General features: G+C 30.1%; 1 protein-coding gene across 1 annotated transcript in view; it reads right to left on the bottom strand.

Annotated features, from left to right (window-relative positions):
• LOC142317521 (uncharacterized) overlaps window positions 1–24,190 on the bottom strand; it is a 108,904-nt gene extending 84,714 nt beyond the window's left edge. Inside the window, exons 1-4 of the mRNA XM_075354081.1 lie at window positions 24,088–24,190; window positions 20,679–20,825; window positions 9,392–9,529; window positions 8,921–9,046 (exon numbers count right to left, since the gene is read on the bottom strand). Of these exons, the coding sequence (XP_075210196.1) occupies window positions 8,921–9,046; window positions 9,392–9,529; window positions 20,679–20,822 (408 nt within the window). The 5' untranslated portion in view covers window positions 20,823–20,825; window positions 24,088–24,190. The remainder of the gene's footprint in view (window positions 1–8,920; window positions 9,047–9,391; window positions 9,530–20,678; window positions 20,826–24,087) is intronic.
• Between the last annotated feature and the right edge of the window lie 253 nt (window positions 24,191–24,443).

Raw genomic sequence — 24,443 nt, 5'->3', positions numbered from 1 at the left:
TTGGGACACAAACGACGAAAGGACGTTCTGTCTGCTCTCTCGATCAGATTTGATGTAATTTCAGATATGTCTGAAATTATACACAAATCACTAGATGATTTACTGCCTGATAACAGTGATGCTGGAGAGGCCGCATACTATTTGTGGGTGTGGCGAGAGGTCGCTCAGTTTCACAGAGATGCAGTGTCCTTAGATTACCAAAACTGAGGTGTGTCAAGCTACCTGTAGTGTAGGTAAGGGCAAGGTCCCAGGCTTTGATGGAATAACGGCAGAGCTTCTTGTTCGCTTGGTTGGGGTGAGTGAGAGTTGTCACATGGATCTTTAATAAATTTTTGTTTGGTGGATACTTCCCGGTGTGTTGAAAAAAGGGAACTGTAATTTGTTTAAAGGTGGCAACAAGGATCCTGCTGTTACTTCTTAGTATAGGCCCTTGATATTGCTTCTGGTTATTGGTAAGGTCTTTGAAATGTATCAGCATATAAATGAGAGGTTAACCTCACAAAAATTATTGATGGAAATCAGTACAGCTTTCGTCCCGGAAAGGGTACTGAGGATGTCGTACTTCGTGTGATGAATGTGGTAATGACCATATAGATGGAACATGTCGTGGGAATTTTCCTGGACATTTCCAGAGCATTTAATAATTTATGGTGGCCTTCTGCTATTTACCAACTCTAAAAAAGAGAATGTACTCTATGTGAAATGCAAATTTGCAGAGTTACTTAAGCCATCAGGATGTGCTGCTCCGTGAGGGCAGCCATGAGGTTGGCAAGATGCTGTACACAGGATGTCCCCACAGCATCATGTTGTGTCCTTTGAAGTGGGTGGTGAAGTGTTATTCTCTCCTGTGGCTGAACATGCCCAGTGGGTATCGCATCATGGCTTATGCTGATGAGGGCTCCTGCTGGTTGAAGGTTGCTCATGGAAGGAGGTTGAATTTCAAGCCACTCAAGCTTGCAGGATGTTTGCCTGTGCTGAGGCAGACTGAAATATGTCAAAAGACGAGGTGTTGAAGATGGCATCTGGTAAAGCCCATAAGGGCTAGGAACAAAGGGGATAACCCAGCGGCTTAGTAGTGGTGAACGTGTCTTCCCAAATCAGCTGATTTGGAAGTCAAGAGTTCCAGCGTTCATGTCCTATTAAAGGCAGTTACTTTTGTATGTATGGATTTGAATACTAGATCGTGGATACCGGTGTATTCTTTGGTGGTTAGGTTTCAATTTTTTTTTTCTCAGTTGAACAAAAGTAACAATAAATGGTGTGATTTTATGGCTCTCACCACACCAGTGGAACTCCAAATCTGAACGCTTCTTGTTCACCGTTTGACCATCATCTAAGTCCTTCAACAAATGTGTAGCAAATGTAGTGGGTTGTCAAGTTTTGTCTTGATCTCCTATTTTTGTTTCGAAATAAGTAAGGTACACTTGTCGAACAAAACTTGTTATATTTCTTTTTTGCCTTTCCACCATTAACTCACCACAAATGTAACAAAAGGAATCTGCAGAATTTTTTCAGTCTCTTGAAGCCATTTTGAAAACAGAAAGTTTGCTTTATGGCCCGAAAGTATATTTTCTGAATATTATTTTCGACAATAATGCATTTGATAATGGAGGACGGAAATAAACTCGACTTACGCACACTGATGGTTGAAACAGAAATGATAGTAGTTGCATGGTGCATGAGTGGCCCAGATAGCTGCTAATAAACATGTTACATCTTGTTAAGTCTTATCACACAAGGCCAAGCTTTCTCCTTGTCTCGTCATCATCAACCCCTCTGCCCTCCTCTTCAGACTACTCAACTGTTTAGCTAAAAGAATGCATAGTATAAACCAAAAAAGTGAATATATTATATTAATTTATTATAAAAAGAAAATGAATATCACAATTTTTCACCTTTTTACAAATTTAAAAATTGTGATTTGTGAATAATCCTGATGTGTTGGAAAAAATAAGGTTATTTTCAGATTCAGCATTAAAAAATTCACTGGAATCAATTATCAAAAGTTACAAAACATTCCACAACCTAATTTTTGCAGGATTGTGGTAACAGTAATCAATTAAAAGAAAATGCAAAGTGGCAAAGTTTTGCATCACTTTCCCTGCTACGGTGGTCAAGTATAACTTATGTAAAATAAGTACAACTTTTATTAAAGTAATGAAAAAAGCTGCTTCTCATTTTGGGGCTGGATTTTAATGTAAGTGTGAAAGCTACTTTAATTTTAATATCAATTTTAAGTAATGAAGAAAAATATAAAAAATATTTTAGTAATAAAAATTAGAATCAAAAACAAATAATATATTTTTTAGAAGTGGGGCAAAAATTCTAGGAATTTTTTTTTTATCTAAAAGTATTCGTATGTAGGTTAAAAGTTAAGAAATTTACTTTTAGAAGTAAAGTTTTATCTAAATATAACATCCCCTTCAATAAAGGCTAAAACAACAAAAATCTCACAAAACCTTTCTGCATTTTAAGTATGGGGGTCTATAATTTAAAAAAATATTCTTGATAACTCTGTAAATGAAGCATAAACTTTTATTTATATATGCATTGTAGTTAACAAATTTTCTTTAATAAACTTTTCTATAAAATGCTTCTGAAGAAAATAAAATTGGTTTTTTCATGATATCCCCCTTAATGAATTTTTTAAAAAATTAATGTTTTCAATGTCCCACATATACAAATATTTGAGCCAAATTTTAAGTAAATTAGTTAGATCAATCTTGGGATATAAGGTAAAAGCAGTGTGACACACACACATGTATGCACATTCATATGATTTTTTGGTCTAGATAAACTAGTTGGTCCCTAAAACGTAAAAATTTTCAAAGAAGCTGATGCCCCATTTTTTTTTTTACTTTCCCAGGAAAGAATGTCCCAAGAAAAATGGGTTGGTGAAATTTTGTTGTTTTCCTTGTCTTTAGGATAGTCATGATACAAAAAGTCATTACAAAGTAAAGAAATGGCTATTGCGACAGAAATGTTTAGCTAATGAAAATAATCTTAAGCGTTTAAAATTAATTGAGAGTGGTAAAATCATACTGCCACAACTTCTCATAAAACTCAGACTCTTGAAAAATCTTGTAAAGGCACTAGACAATGTTGGATCATGATGTAATCATTTAAAAATAAGTTTTACTAGATTGAGTGATGGTAAGCTCAAGGAGGGAATATTTGTCGGTCTGCAAATCATGCTTAAGGACTCAACTTTTGGCAAAATCTTTCAAAGAAAGTATAAAGGAAGTCCTTCAAAGATGTTGGTGATGGTTTTTTAGGCAACAGAAAAGATGAAAACACTTTCTTTTTTTTTGTAGTAAGCTGTTAGAAACCTACAAACATTTAGGATGTAGGATGTCATTAAAAATTTATTTCCTACACTCCCAACTAGGCCTTTTTCCCAAAAATTTGGGCTCTGTCAGTGATAAGCAAGGAGAGCTTTTCCACTAGGATATTTAGACTATGCTGCATTGGTACCAACGAAAATGGAATCCTGGAATGATGGGTGACTATTATTGGTTTTTATTTAGAGAAACTAATCAAACATTATATAAGCAAAAATGTTTGTCAACATATTTTAAAAACTAAAGGTATGACAATTACAATGATTTAAACTTTTATAACCTGTTATTTTAAAGACATTTCCAATGATCTAGACTTTTACAAACTGTTATTTTAAATTGAATTTATATATTTCAATTTATCTAGTATGAATAAATAAAAATTTAGTTGATTTAAACAAATTTTAAATGCAAAAATAATTTTTTTTTAAATATTGATTTCACAGTGATTATGCATTTATTGGTAAATAAATCATATGTATCTAAAAAACATGATGTATTACACAAATTTTGATAAGTTTAAAATTCAGCACCCCAAAATTAGTCAAAACCACAGGTACAATTCCAGACATACAAACAAAATTTTTTGGTTGTTGACTAATGTTATGATTCCTGGATCAATGAATAATTATTTATTTATTCATAATATCTTTACAAATTAAATTTTATAAAATATAAAATATTCCATGTATAATAGATAAATTGAACTTATCAGTCAATGGCTTAAAGATAACTTCTGGAATAGGAAAATATGCAGGCAATACTTTTGCCAATTACAGAAATTATATGTGCACTGAAATATTTATAAATGAATTTAATTGTTGCCCACAGTATAAAAGACATAAATTTAGTACAATTAGGTAAAGATATAAATATCAATATATTACAAGGTAGTGTTAATTCTAAACAGATTTCTGTTAGACCTTTATGTTAATGTCATTAGTAGATTCCCTAATAAGATACAACTAGACAGTTGTCTTATATATTTTTTTGAAGTTTAAAAACTCAAAGACAGTCCTTTGATTTTTTTTCAAGTTTTGTACAATAGGATAATCCTGTTATTAACTCATTATAGTTTGGTCTAGTAAAATTAATATCTGAAATACAGTATATTGATTTAATTAACTTTAATTATAGCAATTTGACAAACAGGAAACTGAAAATGTAATTTCATTGTTTACAATAAAAAGAATAATTACTATTGATGTAGAATCTACAACTATCGATAAATACTGCTAACTCTAAACCATGGATTATTAGTAACTTTCTTTACAAGAAAATAAATAAATCAATACTTTTGAAAGGAAAAAAGTAACAAAGTGGGTATTGAAACTGGTATATGCCTGACATTAGAAAGAAATAATTCTGGGATATTAAAGTAGAGGATATTATTTATTTATTTATTAATAGGTAGAGAAGCAAAAACAGACACTGGCTGTATCAACTGTGATTTTCACAAAGATATTAATGAAATTAAAAAAAATTACGATTACATTTAATTTTCTAGGAACTGTAAAAAAAGTCTTGACTTGATGGAAATCTGTATTATATGATGACATTTATAATAGTAGGTTTCCTTATTTGTAAAACTTAACTGATTACATAGAAATAGAAGGCATGGAAAAAATCATATAACTTTGTTGACTTAAATGACTTATTCTTTCTAATAAATAGATCTTGCATCATATGTTTTTTTTTTTTTATAATATATATTTGCAACTCAAATTTGGATTCTGACAAATTTTCTGAAAACTGAAATAAACATTAATGTAAATAATTTAAAAAAAAGGTGACAATCAGTATACTAGAAATTGTATACATTATTGTTGCTTTATCAGAATTCAGACTATTTTGAACTGATCAAACAGTTCTAAGATATTTCATTCCAAACTATTACGGCAAAGTAAATAACATCCTAATGTCGATTCTTTTGAAACAGCCACAATGTCTTTTGGTTCATAGTCCTACAGCTGAATTCAATAGTTTTTCCTGCAGTAATGTTTCTGTTTTGACTAGACCCCCCCCCCCCCATCATCGGTTGAAAGTGAAGCAGCATTCATAAGAAGGAATTTCATTAAAATGTACCCACTTCAAAACTAATCGTCCTCAGGGTGACTAAATATATTGCAATCAAAATGTTTTTTTTTTTCTTTGCCCAATCTTCTTACTGATCACTATTACTACTGCATTTCTGTAATTTTATTTCATGTTATGTTTTACTTCCTTTTTCCCATAAAGTGAAAAAAAAGTTCTTTTCACCTTTCCTCACTAACATGTACTAAAACTGAACTACCTCTATCTTAATTTAAATTACCTATTCTAATAGGTATATTTAAAGTGGCATTAGAGAGTTAACAAATCTTCCAGATTGAAAATTAGTTTCCTTAAAGTTTTATGAATAAATTACTAAATAACTGGAAAAACTTGCGTAATCATTAAGTAGCAAAACCAACTTTCAAGTTCTGTTAAATTTCTAGACGATTTCATATTTGAAGATTAAAGGCCAAGTAATGGAATGTTCAATAAAACCTGAATCTCATGAAAAGATCATATGCCACATTAGATAAACTCAATCAAACTTAAAAAGATAAACATTAGCATTCAATAAGTCAGCAATTTTTAAAAAACATAGAGACCATCACTTCTTAAATTTGTCAAGCTACAATTAAGATAGCCTTAAAAAATATACAAAAATCACTGGAGCATGAAAAAAATCTTGGCATAAATACAATAGTTTAGCTAAGATGGATAAGTTAAGAATTTTACTCAAATTAATAACATTTTACTAAAATATTCAGTTCTATTAAGCAATAAAATAAAGTGGGAAATTGCAATACTTCACCTAGAAAAACAGAGACATGCCTGACAGAGAACATCTAAGTTATTGAATGAATGTGAATGACTAAGAATAAATTTAACAACATATCAATCAATTAAAATAGAATAATACACCATCACACTACAATACTTGCAGCTATCCACTAAAGCAACTGTTCAGACTTATACTGAATAACTTTGAACTATATTCTACTTATTTTTCTGTTTCAGTTATCATTTAATTCCGTAGACACATAAAATAACAAAATCAATCTACTAAATAGTAAAGTATATGAAGCTTTATTAATTCCTTTTTAACTGCATAACGGCAATGTTTATAACTTGCATGGGCTGCTTATCACTTCTACTGGACAATATTCTTAGTAACATTGATTAGAATTTTATAGAACTATTTTTAAATTTTGTATGTTAACTGAATATAAAAAAAAAAACTTATCACAGAGATAAATCTAAATAAACTTGAATAAATTTACATATATTAAAACTTGCATTAAATTAAACAGGCATCAAAATTGTTATCAAAATATGTAGATGTTAAAATATCTGTATGTACCAGTACCTTAAACTTCAATATTTGAATACACAGATAGTTCAAATTTCTTGTTGGCCCCTTTAGTTTCTAGTAAACGATGCTCAATTTAACATAACCTTTTCAGTTCATGTAGCCTTGGAACTGGTCATGTACGGCGTCAGTTTTAAAACGCTGTTACAAAATCATTTTATATGGTATCTAAGTTGGTTTTTTTTTTTATATTCACAAAGGAATCAGTTTTATTACACAATTTGAACTACGTTTATGCGATGTAAAATGTTTTATTTAGACTAGAAAGAATATGACCATTTTTTTCTCAGAAATGTGCTTGTGTGTGTGTGTGTGTGTGACTTGTGTATTATAATTGCTATGAGGATTACGGATTTATTTATTATTTACAAAAATAGCTTAACTTATTAGCAACATATCAATGTATTGAAACACATAATAAATTATTATATACGACACACAAAAAAAAAAGGAATTTGTAGTCATAAATATGTCACTTTTACTTGAGGTCTATAAATATCTTTTCAGACAAATGATATCGGTAAACATGTAACATATATCGATTCGTAATGAATAACAGTATACAGTAAAAATGGTATTTTGTCAATCTGAATAGCCTTTTGAGTGGTGGGAATTTTTATAAAACATAGTTTTCTGAATCTACTTTCACTTATACTAACATATGTTACTAATCTGTGATTTATGACACAGGTTTTTCATCATATTTTGCCCAATTTTCAACCGATTTGCTTGAAAGTATTATTTTTTAATTCAGCAAACTGTTTCATAAACACAAAGCAAAAAAAAAAATTTCACTAATAAAAAACATGGTAGAAATGCGCAAAACAAATTCTGTAATTAAATTATCGTAATTTTTGTACTGTTTCAATTTTTTTTTTGTTACAGGCATAAAAAATATCCAATCATAACGGTTTTTTTTTTGTCAGAATCTGTTAAATCTCTTTAATATACTGAAATTTTTTTCACAAGAGGGTAGCATAAGACTATGAAGGGAGGCAATCAGATACCAACATATTTTCACAGAGCGCTAATCAACCACGGATCATTGTGATGGGAAAAGGTTAATATTCTCAAAAAATGTTTAACTAACATAAACCTAAATAACTGAACTGCTTGCTGTCTTCAGTTTTTTATTTTTTAATCTAGTTTAGAATTTATAAAATATTTGTAAATACAAACACAAGTAAAAAAATCAAATGCAAATGATTATATTATTTGCAGAATTTCATTAAATAATCCTATAGCAGGACAATCCAATATAAAACATTTAAGCACCTTTAAAAAAAAAAAAAGAAAAAGCTGACAACACAGTTGTAGAACTTAACTGCCATGCACCTTTTTTCTGATGCATGGCATAAATACAACTTAATTAAAAATATTTATAATTTTATTTAAATATATTTTTTTGTTTATTTAATTCAATAATTCTAAATAAACTGTGCACGCATACTGTATTTCATTCATGCAAGTGTGACGACTAGCGCCCACTTTAAATATTAATCATTTAATTCCATTGCTCACCTGTGACAGTAATACAGCAGATGACTGACTATAGCAGCTATACATCAATGCTACACACTAGCACTCTTTGTGTTGAAAGGGGATACCAACCCCTTTCTGTAACTAAAAGGGGACACACTACAACCACTTAGGCACTAGTATATTTAGAACATTTTTTGGGTGGGGGTGTGATTTTGCAAAAATTTCTTTTTAAAATATTATTTTTTAATTCTTAACAAATATACCTAAGAAAAATAAGAACTTAATTAGTTGTAATCTTGAAATAATAAGGGTGACCTTGCTCTACAGCCTCACCCCCTTGACCTTTTAAATTGAAAATTTAATGGCATCAATGTCCCATATAGAAGTAATCTGACCAAGTTTGGTCAAAATCAATAGTTCTGGAGGTATAAGGTGATTTAGGGTGCAATACCTAACATTGAACACACAACATATATACAAACATCCGGAAAATTTCCATCCAGTTTTTTTGGATTCCTAGATGTCAAAATGTAAAGATCCAGTGAAAACCGCATATGCCCAAACTGGACCGATTAACATACTTCCCCTTCTATAACTATAACTCTGCCATAGCGCTAGGCAAGAAAGTAAAAGTTATTTAAATATCAAAATTGTATGTCTTACGTCTATAAATTTTATCATTACAGAAACACAATCTTACCACTTCATATTTTACATCTAACTGTTCAAATTTAATTGAAGCTATTTCTTCACTAGCCAGTAAAATATTACAGCTGTCTACACGAAGTGGATCTTCTGGTGATGAAGATTTTGGTTCATCATTAATCTGCAAAGTAAAACTACAATATAAATAATTCCAAAACAAAGGATCTTCGTTTATTTGCAATATATAATATTTTTAAGATATCTATATAGTACAATTTTACAACAGCAAAGATGAAACAAAAGTCAGAAGAATGAAAAAAAAATTTCAAAAATACACGAAAAATACATTGGCCCACAAAGTTTAAAGAGAAAATCTTTTAATATGAATGAGAAATGGAAGACACATATGGTAACACAAGAAAAACAAAATCAGTGGATCACTTAAAAGGACACCATTGATAAATTTGGTAAATGAAGAAAGTATAGCATTTAAACAACAAGGGAGAAGAGGTTACAAGAAACTTACATTATCAGAAGATAGACCACCTTCCATCTTGACAAATGAACATTCCGTCAACTCCGTTTCAGTCTTGATTGCTAATTTGCTGCCAAGAAATAATGGATCTTCATTCACAAATGAATCATCAATTGGTATATCCATTCCCTGCAATAAGTAAAACATTTAATGATTTATACTGAAAGCATATATTGCAATAAGAAAACATCATCACTCAAATAAAAATTTGTTCAAATAAACATAGAGAAGTATTTTGTTGTCAGCATATTTGCAATTCAACTTTTTTTTAATATGTATATTTACAATAGAATATACATATATTTTTAATTTTCATAATATAAACCGCCAAGTACAAAATATTGAGATAAGACATGTCTTACCTCAATTTTACCATGAAAATACTTTCACAGGATCTCACATTCTCAGTCATGATTAAAATATTTAATTAAATTGCATATTAAAAATTAAAACTACTAAAATAATGAAAACTGCATACTAATGTATTATATGACTGCTAATACCTGTAGCAGTTTTTGTAAGACTGTCTCCCTCACTGTCTGATGGTTCATCAAATTGAAATTTTGTTTGCATTTATATATATAATATATTTTTAAATAAATTTAATGTTATTTCATCTTTATTAATTTCTAATATTTCTAAATTTGTGCTAATAAGAAAAATAGAATGTTTACTGATTACTATATCGTCTATTAGATAATGCTAATTTATTATTTTTGTAATTTCTTTAATATTAGGAAATTTGGTTTTAAAGGATCTTTTTGTTTTTCATAAATACATATCATATAAATACTATTATACAAGGTCTGTTCAGAAAATAACCGAACATTTTTAATTATGCGTCAATGGAAATATTTAATGATGTGTAGTTGGTGGCATTGTGTTCCACATAACCTACCCTAAAACCACATGTTCTTGGATTATTGATCTCTCGTTTACTTTTTATTATCTGAGTGCAACGTGTTTAAATGTTAGTAGCAATTTTTGTAAATCAGTGATCAAAGGACGCAGTTTTGAGACTGCTGATGACATTAAAGCAAATATGTCACGAACCTTAAAGGCAATTTTAAATGAAGTTATCTAGGACTGCTTTGCAAGGTGGAAACACTGCTGGGAAAAGTGTATGTGTATGGGAGGGGAGTAGGGGAGTACTTTGAATGGGACAAGGACCAATATCTGTAAAATTAAAAAAATAAAGTTTGGTTATTTTCTAAACCTCATATAATCATTACATTTAATTTCATAAATTCCACACAAATTGTTTATTTTTATTATTATTTTTGTTTTTTAAATACTTTATTATGTGGTTGTTAGGTTTGTATGCTGATTTAAATATTTATTAATTCTATGTTTTAGTAATGTTTTCAATGACATTATTAGTATATAAATATTTTATATACTTTTTTGTGTTTTGACTTTTTTGTCGTATTAAGTATTGGTTGTAAGACAGTTATTCTGCTATTGCGTTTTTGATGGTTATTTTTTATAAGCACTATTAAAATTATTATGAGAGAATATGACTGCTCTATTATTCATATTTTTATAAGTGTTAATTTTATAAAACCAAGGATGATTTGATTTTTTTATGAATTGTTATATTATTAAATGTAGGTTTTCCATATACTGATGTTTCAATTTTATTGTCCTGTTTATATTTTTATATTGATATCTAAATAATTTAACATTCTATTATCTATTTCAAATGTGAATTTTAAATTTTCACTAAAAGAATTTAATTTAATATTATTAGATGTTCATTGTTTATTATCGGGTTATATATAAAGAGAATATCAATGTAACATGTCCATATTAAAACTTTATATATACGAGTGACACCATGCACTAATTTACTCTCAAAATCCTGTAAATATATTTCTGACATAAGTGGTGGTTTATATTAATGAAATTTAAAATATAATTTAACAATACGGAGAAATAATATGAATCTTAAAAAGATTAATTTTGGTAAAATAAACTATTCAACAAATTTAAACTATTTTTAAAGTAGCATTAATAAAAATAGCTTTATTTGAAGTAATTTGTAAATTTGAAAATGATATGCAAAATACTGTAACAAGTACAAGTTCTTTGTTATAGGGGTTGGGGGTTTGACTAAAAACAGAAGATGATATATTTTTGTAATGCAATGTACATTGAATAAAAAATATATTTACATCTAAATCATGTTAAAGACACTTTATTATGGGCCTTGTGCAATAAAAAATGCAAAATTTTGCATACAGGTACTATACAAACGGTGACAAAATATTTAACCTTTTTCTCTTAAGTTTTTAGTTAACCAATTTCTCTTTTTAAAATCTGGTAGCAATCACCATTATAGATGGGTCCCAGTGTCCCTAGTATCATGTTCATGTTTCCATTCTCCTGATGAAATCTTTGTCCATGGTTGTCACTTGCTACAGCCAAAATTTTCCAGAAAAATCCAAATGAGGCCAAAAAATACAATCTTAAGGACGTGTGACATCCTAGTAAATCATAGGATTTTAAGAGTACATCTATGAGGCTTTTATAGTGCTCATCTTTCTTATTAGCCAGAAATCCCTTCACTATCCTTATAAAATGTTCCAAGCTGCCAATTTTTAGTCATTTAATATTTCTTTAAAAAGGGGATCACTTAAAAGCTTCCTTATTTGAAGTTCAATATCGCTTTTAAATCTCCATAAATATCCCACTGATACTGTTCATATTTAACTTCATTTAGTATGGTAGCCAAGTTATCATACTTTTCTTTCATTATCACTGAAAATTTATTGATGTAGATAAAAGAATAGACGCATAGCAATCTTTCAATTTTATAAAAGCTTAAAAATGTTATATTCCGTTTTCAGTAAAGTGAAACACTTGTGTTTTTTTTCTAACAGGTTACTGTTGAAGTCTGGAACCAAGAAGTTCAGTTTTTGTTTTGATAAACCTAGGTCAAACACCAAATCATTTAATTGTTTGAGTTATTAAATGAGGCTCACTGGTGTATGGTGCAAAATAGACTCACTACTAGTCATCAGGACTTTGTGAATTAGATCCTGATGAAGAAGAATCACTGGGAAATGTAAAGTTGTCCAAATTTAAAGATTCAATCAGCACCGATAATTTGTGGCTAAGAGGGATTTAGTGCTGAAGACAAATTTGGATACTCAGTTCTGTCCTATTGCTTTTTTTAAATACTCCTTCTGTTTTAGTAATGCAGAAGTAGCAATCACTTACATGGTTAGAAGGTTCTCTCCACACCACAGGACCAGCAAACTGCATAGAATTTTTCTTGCCACACATCCACTTGCAATAGATTTATGTGACAACTCACACAGCAAACACAAGGAGCCCAATGTTTATCTTGATCTCCAATTTAGCACTTAAAATATAAAAAGTAGGCTTTTTTGTCTTTCTGAGGTATAGATCTAGTCTGTGATTTTAAAGTAAGTCTTCCACACATATAACAAAACTTATATGCTGGATTTTTGCAATATTGAAGTCCAACTTGCCATTTTATAAAAGATGTAATGAAATCACTAAAAGATACTTGACTGTACACAAGACAGAATCAAACTATACTTTAAAGAAGCATAACAGTCTCTAAAGGCTCATAGAATGCAGTGGGAATAGTCAGTAGAGCCAAGGGTAAACAATTCCAGGTTATTCAAAACAGGTTGCCAGGTACTCAGAAATGGGACATGAAGGACAATTCTGTAAATAGATATTTTAATAACTAGTAAAATGAAACACAAAAAGAGTATTTTTATTAATGTTATAAAAATCATGTCAACCAGTATAATGTACGCGTATATGTGATGCGGTCTATGAAACTCTGCCATAAGTCGGCATGCGTTATTCTGCAACAGAACAAAAATTAACAAGCAATGTCAAAAGAATTGATTTTTAGGTTTTAATGGCATCTGTTGAATCAATTCAATAATTATACTTTCAACTAAATTCAAATGTTGCAAATAGCTTTTAAAATACCAAAAATAGATCTTGAAATACACACTGTGCATTTTAGAAACCATGCCCTAAGTCGGTAATGTTAAAACTCCATTGCAACTTATGACATGGTTTCTACGGAGCTTCTTGCAATGAAAATACTGTAATATTTATTATATTAATCCATTTTTATTAGACTTAGGAAACTATTTTTTAAATAAAAAATATTAATTACAAGTTGCAATCAATTATTTTGCCCAAATTTTACTACTACTACTTTCATAAAGTTGGTTAATGACAGCCAGATGTCTCCATTTCTTGTATACATTGTGTATAGCAATGTTCATGATTTTCTAAGTCTGTACTGCTATTTGTGAAGAACAGAAAATTTATTTATTATTTATTTAAATATTGCTTTATTTCATTATCATATGAAGACTGCTGAAAAGGTGATTGTACGAGTAGATATCTAAAACTCAAGCCCATTAGGTGCTAATTTAAATGCAGAACTGCAAGAAGTATACAATGACTATTTTAATCATTGTTCACTTTCCGACTCAGAAAATTCAAGTGAAAGTGATGATGAAGCTGAATTTGAGGTTGAAATATTACCTGGAACTTATGAAGGAACCGTAGTAAGTAAATTTGTAGTACTTATCAAACACATTTTTTAGGTTATAATGTCCTATGTTAAAAATATTGTTTTATGCCTACAGTTTTTACACTGTTCTGTTCAATAAATTCAGACAAAAAAAAAAAAAAAAAAAATAGATGAATCATTAAATTACCATGATTCATTGATAAGAAACATTATACAGTCAGCACAGAGTACAAAATTTGGCCAGCCATTTGGAGTAATTTTTTCTGATTACTTTCTTTTTTTATTTATGAGGATACAAATACTGCTGAGGTGCTAACATATTGCCAAAGATAATGAGGTAGGCCTAAATACTGATGTTGATGCGATTTGTAATTTACTTGATGTTAGTGAAGAGAACAGGCCGCTATTCCAGCTGACCCAGATGAGATGCCACAGACGCAACACCAGCTCATTAGAAACTTCCAGGATGTGGCTGTACGCAAGCTCAAGACTCTCAGCAGTGTAGTGGGTTATCAGAAAATGAGTACTGAGAGTCTGGGCTTCAATTATTATGAGGGCCACGTAAGTAAGTTAGAATTTTTAGTTCTTGGCCAATTATGTGCTCTGTGCTGCACTGGTGAAAAAACTGTTGGGCAAAAAAGAAAAAGGCAATGCGTCAACGATCATGAACAAGATTTATGATGAATGGCTATGATATGTGAAAAAACTTTCTTCTTCTGTCATAGATTTTCACGGAAATGGTTAGCAAGGCTTAAAAAAAAAATTTTCCTTTATAAAGGTGTTGTAGTTATACTCCAAGGTAATAATCAATGCAGCTCAAAACACTGCTTCCTTTGATGAAATGATGTCAAATTTATTCATAATTATGCTGAACAAAATGCTCCTTTTCTTCCTGGGTAACAGGCAACCCAGTTCAACCCATTAAACTCCTGCCTACCAGTGATACAAAGACTGGAATCTATTGATTGTATAAAGTGTTACTCAACTAAGAAAATTAGTGTGCTATCTGATCGTTCTTTCAAAAGGTTGTAGCAACAATTCTGTCTCGATATTATTGTACAAAAACCCAAAACTGACTTGTGCAAGACCTGGCAATCAAATTACACTGCTCTAAATAAAAGTAGAATTTCTTCAGAAGCTGAAAAAATGGCAGTAGTACAGAAAATGTCCTTGCAATTGAAAAAGTAATGGAGGAAAGAAAATTTTATGGCTAGTATTGAGTTGTCAAAACAAGCAATAGCCAATGTAAAGTTTCCTCCAGGCCCTTGCACAGCTGGATCATACCAGGGATACTATCATTATTCTTTTGATATGGCTTAGCAAGTATTTATACCACCAAACCCCTTGCAGGCAGGGCCTATTTATTTATTTCACCATATAAAATGGCAGTTTTTGTTGTAGTGTGCAAGTCAGCCTCACAACAACATAACTACTTGATTCCAGATGCTGTTACATCAAAGGGAGCCAATGCTATTGTTAGCATGGTTCACCACTATTTTGGAAATTAAGGTTATGGTGAAACAGACATGCTTCTGCATGCAGACAACTGTGTCGCCCAAAATAAAAATAACATTTTAATGAATTGTTTGAATTGGAGGATCCAAAAAAAATTGAACAAATCAATAAAAATTACATTTCTCCTCGTGGGCCACACAAAGTTTGCTTGTGATTGGGCTTTTGGCTTGTTTACAAAAAAATTCAGAGTTAGTGTTGCTTCCATTTAGCACTAATAAGAGCTAGTGTTAAATGATTTAGAGAAATCTGTAGAAGACAGTACACAAACATCTAAACTGAATAAAGCAGTTGCAACGGGAATAGAAAAGGGCGATCTTCTGATCCCATTTTATAACCGGAATGAATTTTTTTTCATTTAAATTGGAAAAAAATTCCTGGTATTTCTGAATTCAATCACTTTATGTTCAGCAGTGAAAAATTGGGTAAAATGTCAATATTGAGTCGATGGAGTATCTATATAACTCTACTTAGGAGATCTTGTACCTCATGAATCAAGTTTTCCAGAACAAAATTGTTCCAGAGAGTTTGACTTACCTACAGCAGGAGTACTTGTATGAAAAAATAAAAGTACTGCTCTGCTGAAACTGTTGATTTGATTTGGACTTGCCCTACTGGTAGTACAGAAACTGAAGAACTCTTAGATACTCCAGTACCAGGACCTTCTCAGCCACTATTAAAGAAAAAGTGTGGAAGGCCTTTAAAAAGGTGAATTGCGTTGAATGTGCATGTGTTGCTAGTCCCATTGAGTTCAAGCTTGAAATATCCTATGATTAGTGTAAAAAGGATCTTATTAGTAGTAATAATTACTTAAGTTTTAAATTTTTTTGGCTCTCCCATGTTGGAACGTTAAATGTCATGTCTTACAACCAGCTGAAAACTTATGGTATCTCTGACCTTAATGGAGTATCTTGTGTTAGGTCTATTACTTTTTTTTAAATACAGGAACAGTTATTTATGTTTAAGTTTATAGGTTAGATTCTGTTCTCTCAGTTAGTAAAATGTACAATGTTAATTTTTTTGCTGGAAGTTTATGATAATTTATAATTTTTTTGTTTTTTGTTATGTTAATATTTTCTTACAGCATATGTTATGTAAATTTTTAAACAGGAATAGTAATTTAGGCTAGTAATTTGTAATTTAAGTAATAAGCTAAAAAGTAATTTAAGTTTGTAGTTTTCAACTTTTAAGTTTTGTTACATGCTTTATTTTCAACCCTCATACATTAACGATTTATGTTGTAATTTCTTTATAATAGGCAATGTTTTAAAGTTTTTTGTTGAGGTCTTAATAATATTATTAAATCTCTTACTAGTCAGTATTATGATGTAGTTATTTTTTAACTGAATAGTGTGTGAGTATCTATGCCTGTATGTTAGGAGTTATGGATAGCTGATAATAATTTGCTGATTTAATTTTTTATAAGTTATATGATCTTGTTATTCATTTTTTTTTTCACTTTATTCATAACAGTTCTTTCACTTTGTATTGTTAGTAATTTTTTATTTGTTTCTTTGGGTTCAGTAAATGAACTGCCAATGAAATTGGAATTTCTAGAAAATTCTGGAATTCTAGATGTGAGAATAACGTAATTTCTTCAGCACTTCCAATAATTCTTTATTAAAAAATGTTAAAATGATTCTATTTATTTTTTTAGAATATATAACATAATTCTACACAAAATTCTGAAAATTTTAATATAGTATTCTCATGGAAACATTCCTTCCTTGGCTATTGAATTTTACTTCTCAAAAACTCAGAATGCATTTTCCTGAAAATCATTTCACAAAAAAACTGATTTGAAAAATCAGTCAACTCCATATTTATGACAGAAGGTTGATTTTAGTGTCAAAAGTTTTTGAATTTTGTGTTATTATTAACAGTGAAAACCAGAAAAATTATTTTTTCTACTTTTGGCATGATTTCATAGACCAAATATATATTGTTGCCACATACATGCTGAGCATATCAGCAAATGCAATGCTAGCAGCTAAGATGTCAGAGGGAGTATAGTATACATATGCGCCAGCACAAGTGCAACTCCTCACTAACCTAGCTGATGGGATACCTATTCCACCACAGCGGCGTTGCAGTCCTACCACTCGCAGATGCCTATATAAGAGCGAATGGCAAACAAATTTTCAATTTGTTGCCAACCACAACCTGGAGAAGAAGCAGAAGGAGAAGAAGGTGGAGAAAGGAAGGAAAGATTTATTCAATTAAATTTTTTTTTTTTAATTTATCAATGTAAAATATACCTAAAATTTCATTTTCCTTGTTATTACTGTTTAATTCTATTGTTTCCAAATTGATTTCTACATTAGATTACATTATGTTTAGCTGTATGCTGTGAAAAATTTATGCATATAAACCAAAGAACATATTAATGAAAGACACTACAATTCAAACAATGTTGCACAACAAAATGAAATAAAATGGGAAAGCATTTAGCAAACCTAACAGCAATAAATAGGTGAAATATGAATGAAAATATAAAAAAGATATTTTAATCTAATTTACCTAATTTGAAGTATTAAGCCAAAAGACACTGATGATTTATATTTGACCAATGTAGCGGAGATGTTACCAAATACTAATATTAATAATAAAACATAAAAAAAGCCACTACGCAGCTAAATATCAGTGAAAACAAATACATGTGAAAAAAGTTTTAACATAATACAGAACCAGTTGAGAATTTACATGAGCATAAAGAGAAACTTGAATCCATAATTCACATGGACTACTAAAAGAAATTTTGGTTAATTCAAAAGTAATTTCAGCTAAAACTTACTGGATAAATTAAAAAAAGGGGGTAAGGCAAAGAGGAAATTTTAGGTAAGAAACCAATGATGACAAAAAAATGAATAGAATTGATGGATGAGCATAAAAAATGTAAAACACTGAAGAAATGAAGGAGGAACTTTATTAGGACATAAGAAATCAAATGAAAGGGCAAAATAGCGAATTAAAGTTGGTTAATGCAGAAATGTTAGTGAAGTAGGGAGAAGTATAATTACTAGGAAGGTAGATATAAAAATACTTACTAAGAAAGATATGAAAATATTTTGAGAAAATGAAAGCCAAAATGGGAAACCATTGTTAAGAGGTAAGAAAACTAGCAGATAAAGAGGTACCACCTAAAGATGGGGAAAATTCTCAGAATAAGTTTAACTACCACTCTAACATACAGGAAAATTTTTATTCACCTGTAAATTACTTCTTTTTTTTTAAATATACTAAATGAAGACCAATTTTTAAAAAACTGGCAAGTTTTGGCGGGTTTTCCTTAAAAATAGTCTAAGAAAACCCCATATCTTGTAATCCATATATAACAAAAACCAGTCTTCAGATTGACCTCAGAAGCCAGCTTAAGAAGAATAAAGCTTCCTACTACCCAGTATTTGTAGATATTGAGAAAGCATAGAATATGAATTGGAACAAAATTTTAACATTTTCAGAAAAAGTGGACTAAATATTAGCAAAAGAGGGCTGTTTACAATTGGTAAGGTAAATAGCTCAAGCAGCACTGAGCTGATGGGCAAGCTCAGATTCTAAAGATAGAGATAAAAATACAGCTTGTGTTCATTTCTTTTCAATATGAATCAAAGAAGCAATATGTAAATTAAAAGATAAATTTAAGACCTAATCCGAAGGAAAAAATATGGATGATTTTATTCTATTGGCAGAATAAAAAAAAGTGTTAGAAGGAACTCTGAATGGTGCGGATTTATGTGGAAAAACTTCAGTTTAAAAATAAGACTAAAACAAAGGTAATAAAACAACAGAAAGGAATATAAAAAGTTTTATTTCCTACATTGTAAAACTATGAGGGATAGATAAGACAGAAATCATACATTTTGTAATACTTCGTACTTCAAAAATCAAAATAAAATAAAGATGAAAAAGAAACATCAGAAAAATTCTACAAGTTGAAGAGACAAAGCAAAGCAATCGGTATCAAACTTGGGTGAACAGATAAAGACAGAAGGAACTCTGTTAATATCAGGTATGTATATCATATTTTAATTTAAGGGAGGTGAAAATGGCTAAGTTCAGCAGAGCTAAGTTAATTCCCAAAAAATTCATAGAATCATCTGAATGATGTACTACTCTATTTTGATATAAGTTCTCACAACATTGTTAGAAAATCAAAAGCCTGTAGCTCATTACTTGCTAGGGAGTACATGCTTAATGCTGTAAATGACATGAAAAAAGACAAATGTCTTACGTAATTTATTATGAAAGTAGTTATTTGAACTCTAAATACTAATTTGTTCACTTCATTGAAAACAATAAAATCGAAACTAGCTTATAGATGAAACTAGCCTCAAAGTCATTTATGGTCTAAGTACACTACATTTTTTGGTAAAAATGAGCCCAATATGTAAGCCATCTTCAAGAGAACCAAGAAAATCTTATACTTATTAATGTAGAGATAGAAAAACAAATACATGGGAACACAAAATCAAATGTGGGATTAAAATGATTGAAGAAAATTAAAAATAACTCAAATAAAATAAAAAAAAGAAAAAAAAAAAAGAAGTAATTTGATGAATGAAAACAACTATGGTTCTTGATGGAAAAAGAACTGACTACATATAAATTGATAACAAAGTAAAATAAATATTAAAAAAAAAAAAAACATGAAATGTATATTACATGATAAGTGAAATCAGAATAAAGGCCCTTTCTTTTCCTGTTTAACCTCCGGTAACTACCGTTTAGATAATACTTCAGAGGATGAATGAGGATGATATGTATGAGTGTAAATGAAGTGTAGTCTTGTACATTCTCAGTTCGACCATTCCTGAGATGTGTGGTTAATTGAAAACCCAACCACCAAAGAACACGGGTATCCACGATCTAGTATTCAAATCCGTGTAAAAATAACTGGCTTTACTAGGACTTGAACGCTGAAACTCTCGCCTTCCAAATCAGCTGATTTGGGAAGACGTGTTCACCACTAGACCAACCCGGTGAGTAGAATAAAGGCCCATTACTTGATTACTGAACTACTAAGTAGTGCTCATGCATCCATATAAACAGAAAAAATTAATCAAATGCCAGAGCAGATGAAAATCTAACTGGCTAAATATTTTTAGCCATTTTTGATGACATCTGTATAGGAAGATGGGCAAAAAAAGTAAAGAGATTAGCAATGGGCAATAAAGGAATGAAGAAGTAAATCAAACCAGTTAAATTATAACCAAATAAAAAACAGCAACTTACATGATCAGAGGTCAGACCGTCTTCTATCATCACACTTGGTATAAACAAACATTCTATTTCTTCTATTTCATCCTTCACCTCTTCTTTAATATGAGAACATAATGAATCTTTATCCACAAATGAATCATTAACGGTAATATCCATATTCTAAAAAAATGAAATCACAATATTACAAAACAAATAACTTAATAATATATATTATATTGTTATATAATATAATATAGTTTATATAATAACTTAATAAACTAATCAAAAAACTAAAAAATGCATTATTAATGATAAATAATTAGCTATTGTTAATAATTACACAATATAAGTTTAACACCTGGCAAGAATTCCTGGTTGCAGCTCAAATTTAGCAGCAGCTTATATTGATTTCTGTATCCTTGTATTTCTCTCCCATTATGAAAAAAACAAATCTAATAACAACCATTATTAAGAAAGGGGACATTGGTGTACTCAAAATTCTAGAACTGATAATCTTTTTTATAAAAAAAAGTGACTTTAAATATATTTTTTTACACTTTTTTTTTGGAAATCATTAAAATACAGTAAGGACAGTTTGTCAAAAGAACCAAAAGTGTTTCTTTTAAGGCAAAAGGATACTTTGGGCAATTGATGATAGTAAATTTGGGGCAGAAATCCTAGTGTTTGCAGGATTAATAAAAGCTCTCCCAAAGGTCCCTTTATTGGGGCCTCCTTTCTCCTCTTAGCTCTGGGGTAGACACTGAAGGCTTCTCTAAATGCTTGTTAATCAGCGCTGCTTTCTTCAATTTGTGGTTGCTGCTGTTTTTGCTTGAGTTTGATTGATTCTTGTTTCACTGCCACCTGCATCTTTTGGATTTGTGATGGAGATGGTTGTAGCCATTTCAAGCAATGTTTTTCTTGAAAACGAAAGAACATGTTTGTAACAATCTAACTCAGCTAGCTGGTATTCCAGCAACGGTTAAGTTTTGTCATCACTGCTGATTAATTCATCCTGTACCTGGCTAGATCTCAGCATCCCAAACAGCTTCTCAGTAGTCTCCAGATCATATTCAGACACAGTTGTCACTTTCCTCGATGTTCAATGATTTTTTGTTTTTGAAGATCATTTAGGTGACACAGCAGTTTGCTTCAGTACCTTTAATAAAGCTTCAATATGTAAATATATAAAAAAATATGTAAATTTTGTCAATTTTCATATGTATATAGAATTGTCATTCAGTTGTGCCATATGTAATTATTTAAGTATATGTATAATGTATAGATGAACATACTCCATTTCTATATGTATCCGAGAGAAAATAAGTGAGGGATGAAACGGAGAACTACCATATGGAGAGGGTTGTCTATGCCAGATTACGAAAATACTTTCATTTCTTTATCAGCTGTTTTCTTCCATCGTTAAAATTATCAAATCCTAAATACCACTTTGGCATGTTGCTTAGTTTCGTTTGACAATTTGCTAAAGAAAATCTGCTCAGTGATTTTTGGTACAGTACAGAAATATGATGTTTGCTATTATAAAATTCTTAAGGGAAAACAGTCACCCTAATAAAATGCAAGTTACATCTTTATAAATCTGCACATAATTTAAATCCTTTTGCACATAAACTGCCAAGTTTTAATGTGGTCAAATAAGTGTTGATGAAAAAATCCAAGCAGAGATCCAAATGAGATGACAACAAAAAGATTATCATAAAAAATTGATAAAACTATTCTGGCAGACTGTAGATTGAAGTCAAAGAATAGGCTGAAGTATTAAGAATCTCAAATGAATGTATGAAACACATCCTACAGGACATCTCTGCTGACATTTTACCAAAAACTTGCTTAAGTTTAATCCCAGAGGTTTAAGAATTTTAAATTAATTTTTTGCGCATTCACAATAGACACCAAGAGTTAAATTGACACTGAAGAAGGCACAGTCAGTACCTCTACAGGAAAGGTCAAGTTTTTGGGATGCAAGGGGCATAATTTTTTTCAACAATTATCTTCTTAAAAGAAAAATAATGAATAAATTATTATGCTAAATGATTGCAACATCCAGCAAATTAATCAAGAAAACCAGACCAACATTAGGCAAGAAAAAAGACCTGTTTCTTCAAGAAATGTGTCAATTCACATTTCAACCGTTGCAATGACCAAACTGAAGTTTAACTCCAACTGCATCTGTTCTTAAACTTGCCAGATTTAACTGTGATTTCTGCTATTCTTGAATGTAAAGAAATGGCTCATAGGATCAAATTCTCTGGTAACTTAAGTGGTAAATTCTCTGAATGGCTATTTTGAATAGTTGAGCTACAAGGAGGTTATTTTAAAAAATATAATTGAACCTGAATAATAGTTTTTTTAATATTTACCTCGCTTATCAAATTGGCTATTTTAATTTTTGTAATAAAAGAGGTGTTATGAAAATCTTTCTGTAAATAACCTGGTGTTTTACCAAAGAGAAGTATTTTACGATTAAAATCTTCATACATAATTCATTTTTAAAAAATTTGAAACAGATTTTAAAATACATATTTCGTAAAGTATTTTATGTCACTTACATAACATTTTTGTAATTTTCAATGGAGTTATACAGCAAATGAAATTTATAGAAAAGTAGTTTTAATTCCATTCAATGAATTAAGGTGCATTGGCAAAACATGGTTTTGCAACTGTAAAGGCCTCAAAATTGGAGAAACATTAAAAAAAGTCTTATTTTGTATACCAGTGTACTTTAAAGGGATGTTATTGTAAAAGCATGGATACGTGGGTATGATATTTGACAAAAAGTAATAAATGACTTTTAACTAAGATTCTAATGTACTTCTCTATAATTCAATTATCTTACTGCCCCTAACATGTTGAAATGCTAATAATGTAACTGAAATTTATCTGTAAAAATCTACAACTAACAATTTGTAGAAGTCTGAATTTTTTCGGTTATATTATCTGAATTACAAATAATAAATGTAGTGAAATAGAATATTAATCAATAGCGTCTTGGCCTTTCAACCGGAGGTCCAGTCGGTTCGAATCCCAGTCAGACATGGCATTTTCACACGCCACTTGTCATTCCCTGAAGCAATACCTAACGATGGTCCCGGAGGTTAAAAAAAATTGCAACATTTCTTAATAAGGTTATGTTATTCTTTTTGAAAAAACAAACTTTGTAATAAATAAAACGGTACTATGTAAAAACCAAAGCGAAAAGGTAGCAGATGAAATGAAATAGTGTAATATTAAGTATCAGTTTTCTTTCTAAGACAAGAAACTAAGAAAATAATTTTATTTTGAAAGGCAAACAAAACGAAACTGGCGTTCGTATTAAAAACCATTTTCTACTACTCAGTCATATTAATAGACTTACCTGGAACACTAGAAAAAAATCACTAACGGTTAAAAAATAAAAATTATAAATGTTAACAGAAACACTTACAACGAACAATATAATTTATTAATTGAAGCGGAAAACTACACATCATAAACAATCAATAACAAGGCACCACTGTTGCTTCTCGAGGAAACGTACTGTGTATGTGATGCCAACATTGTAACTTCAATAAAGTTGTAGGAGCATAACTAATAGCAATATACAATTTCTATAATCTATAAAAATAAAAAAGTATTTTCGTTTTGTGTGTGGCCTAATACCTCAAAAACTACTTTCGCTGAAAATTTCAGTTTATTATTTGTTCCAGGAGCATTTACCGTTATTACTTCCGTAATATTTAATAATATGATATATTAATAACATAATATTTAATCACGTAATAACTGTCTGCGAAGTCGATA

Source organism: Lycorma delicatula, chromosome 1, assembly GCF_047948215.1.
Source record: "Lycorma delicatula isolate Av1 chromosome 1, ASM4794821v1, whole genome shotgun sequence".
Classification (NCBI taxonomy): domain Eukaryota; kingdom Metazoa; phylum Arthropoda; class Insecta; order Hemiptera; family Fulgoridae; genus Lycorma; species Lycorma delicatula.
The sequence above is the reverse complement of the archived record's forward strand: the minus strand, read 5'-3'. Positions and strand labels throughout refer to the sequence as shown.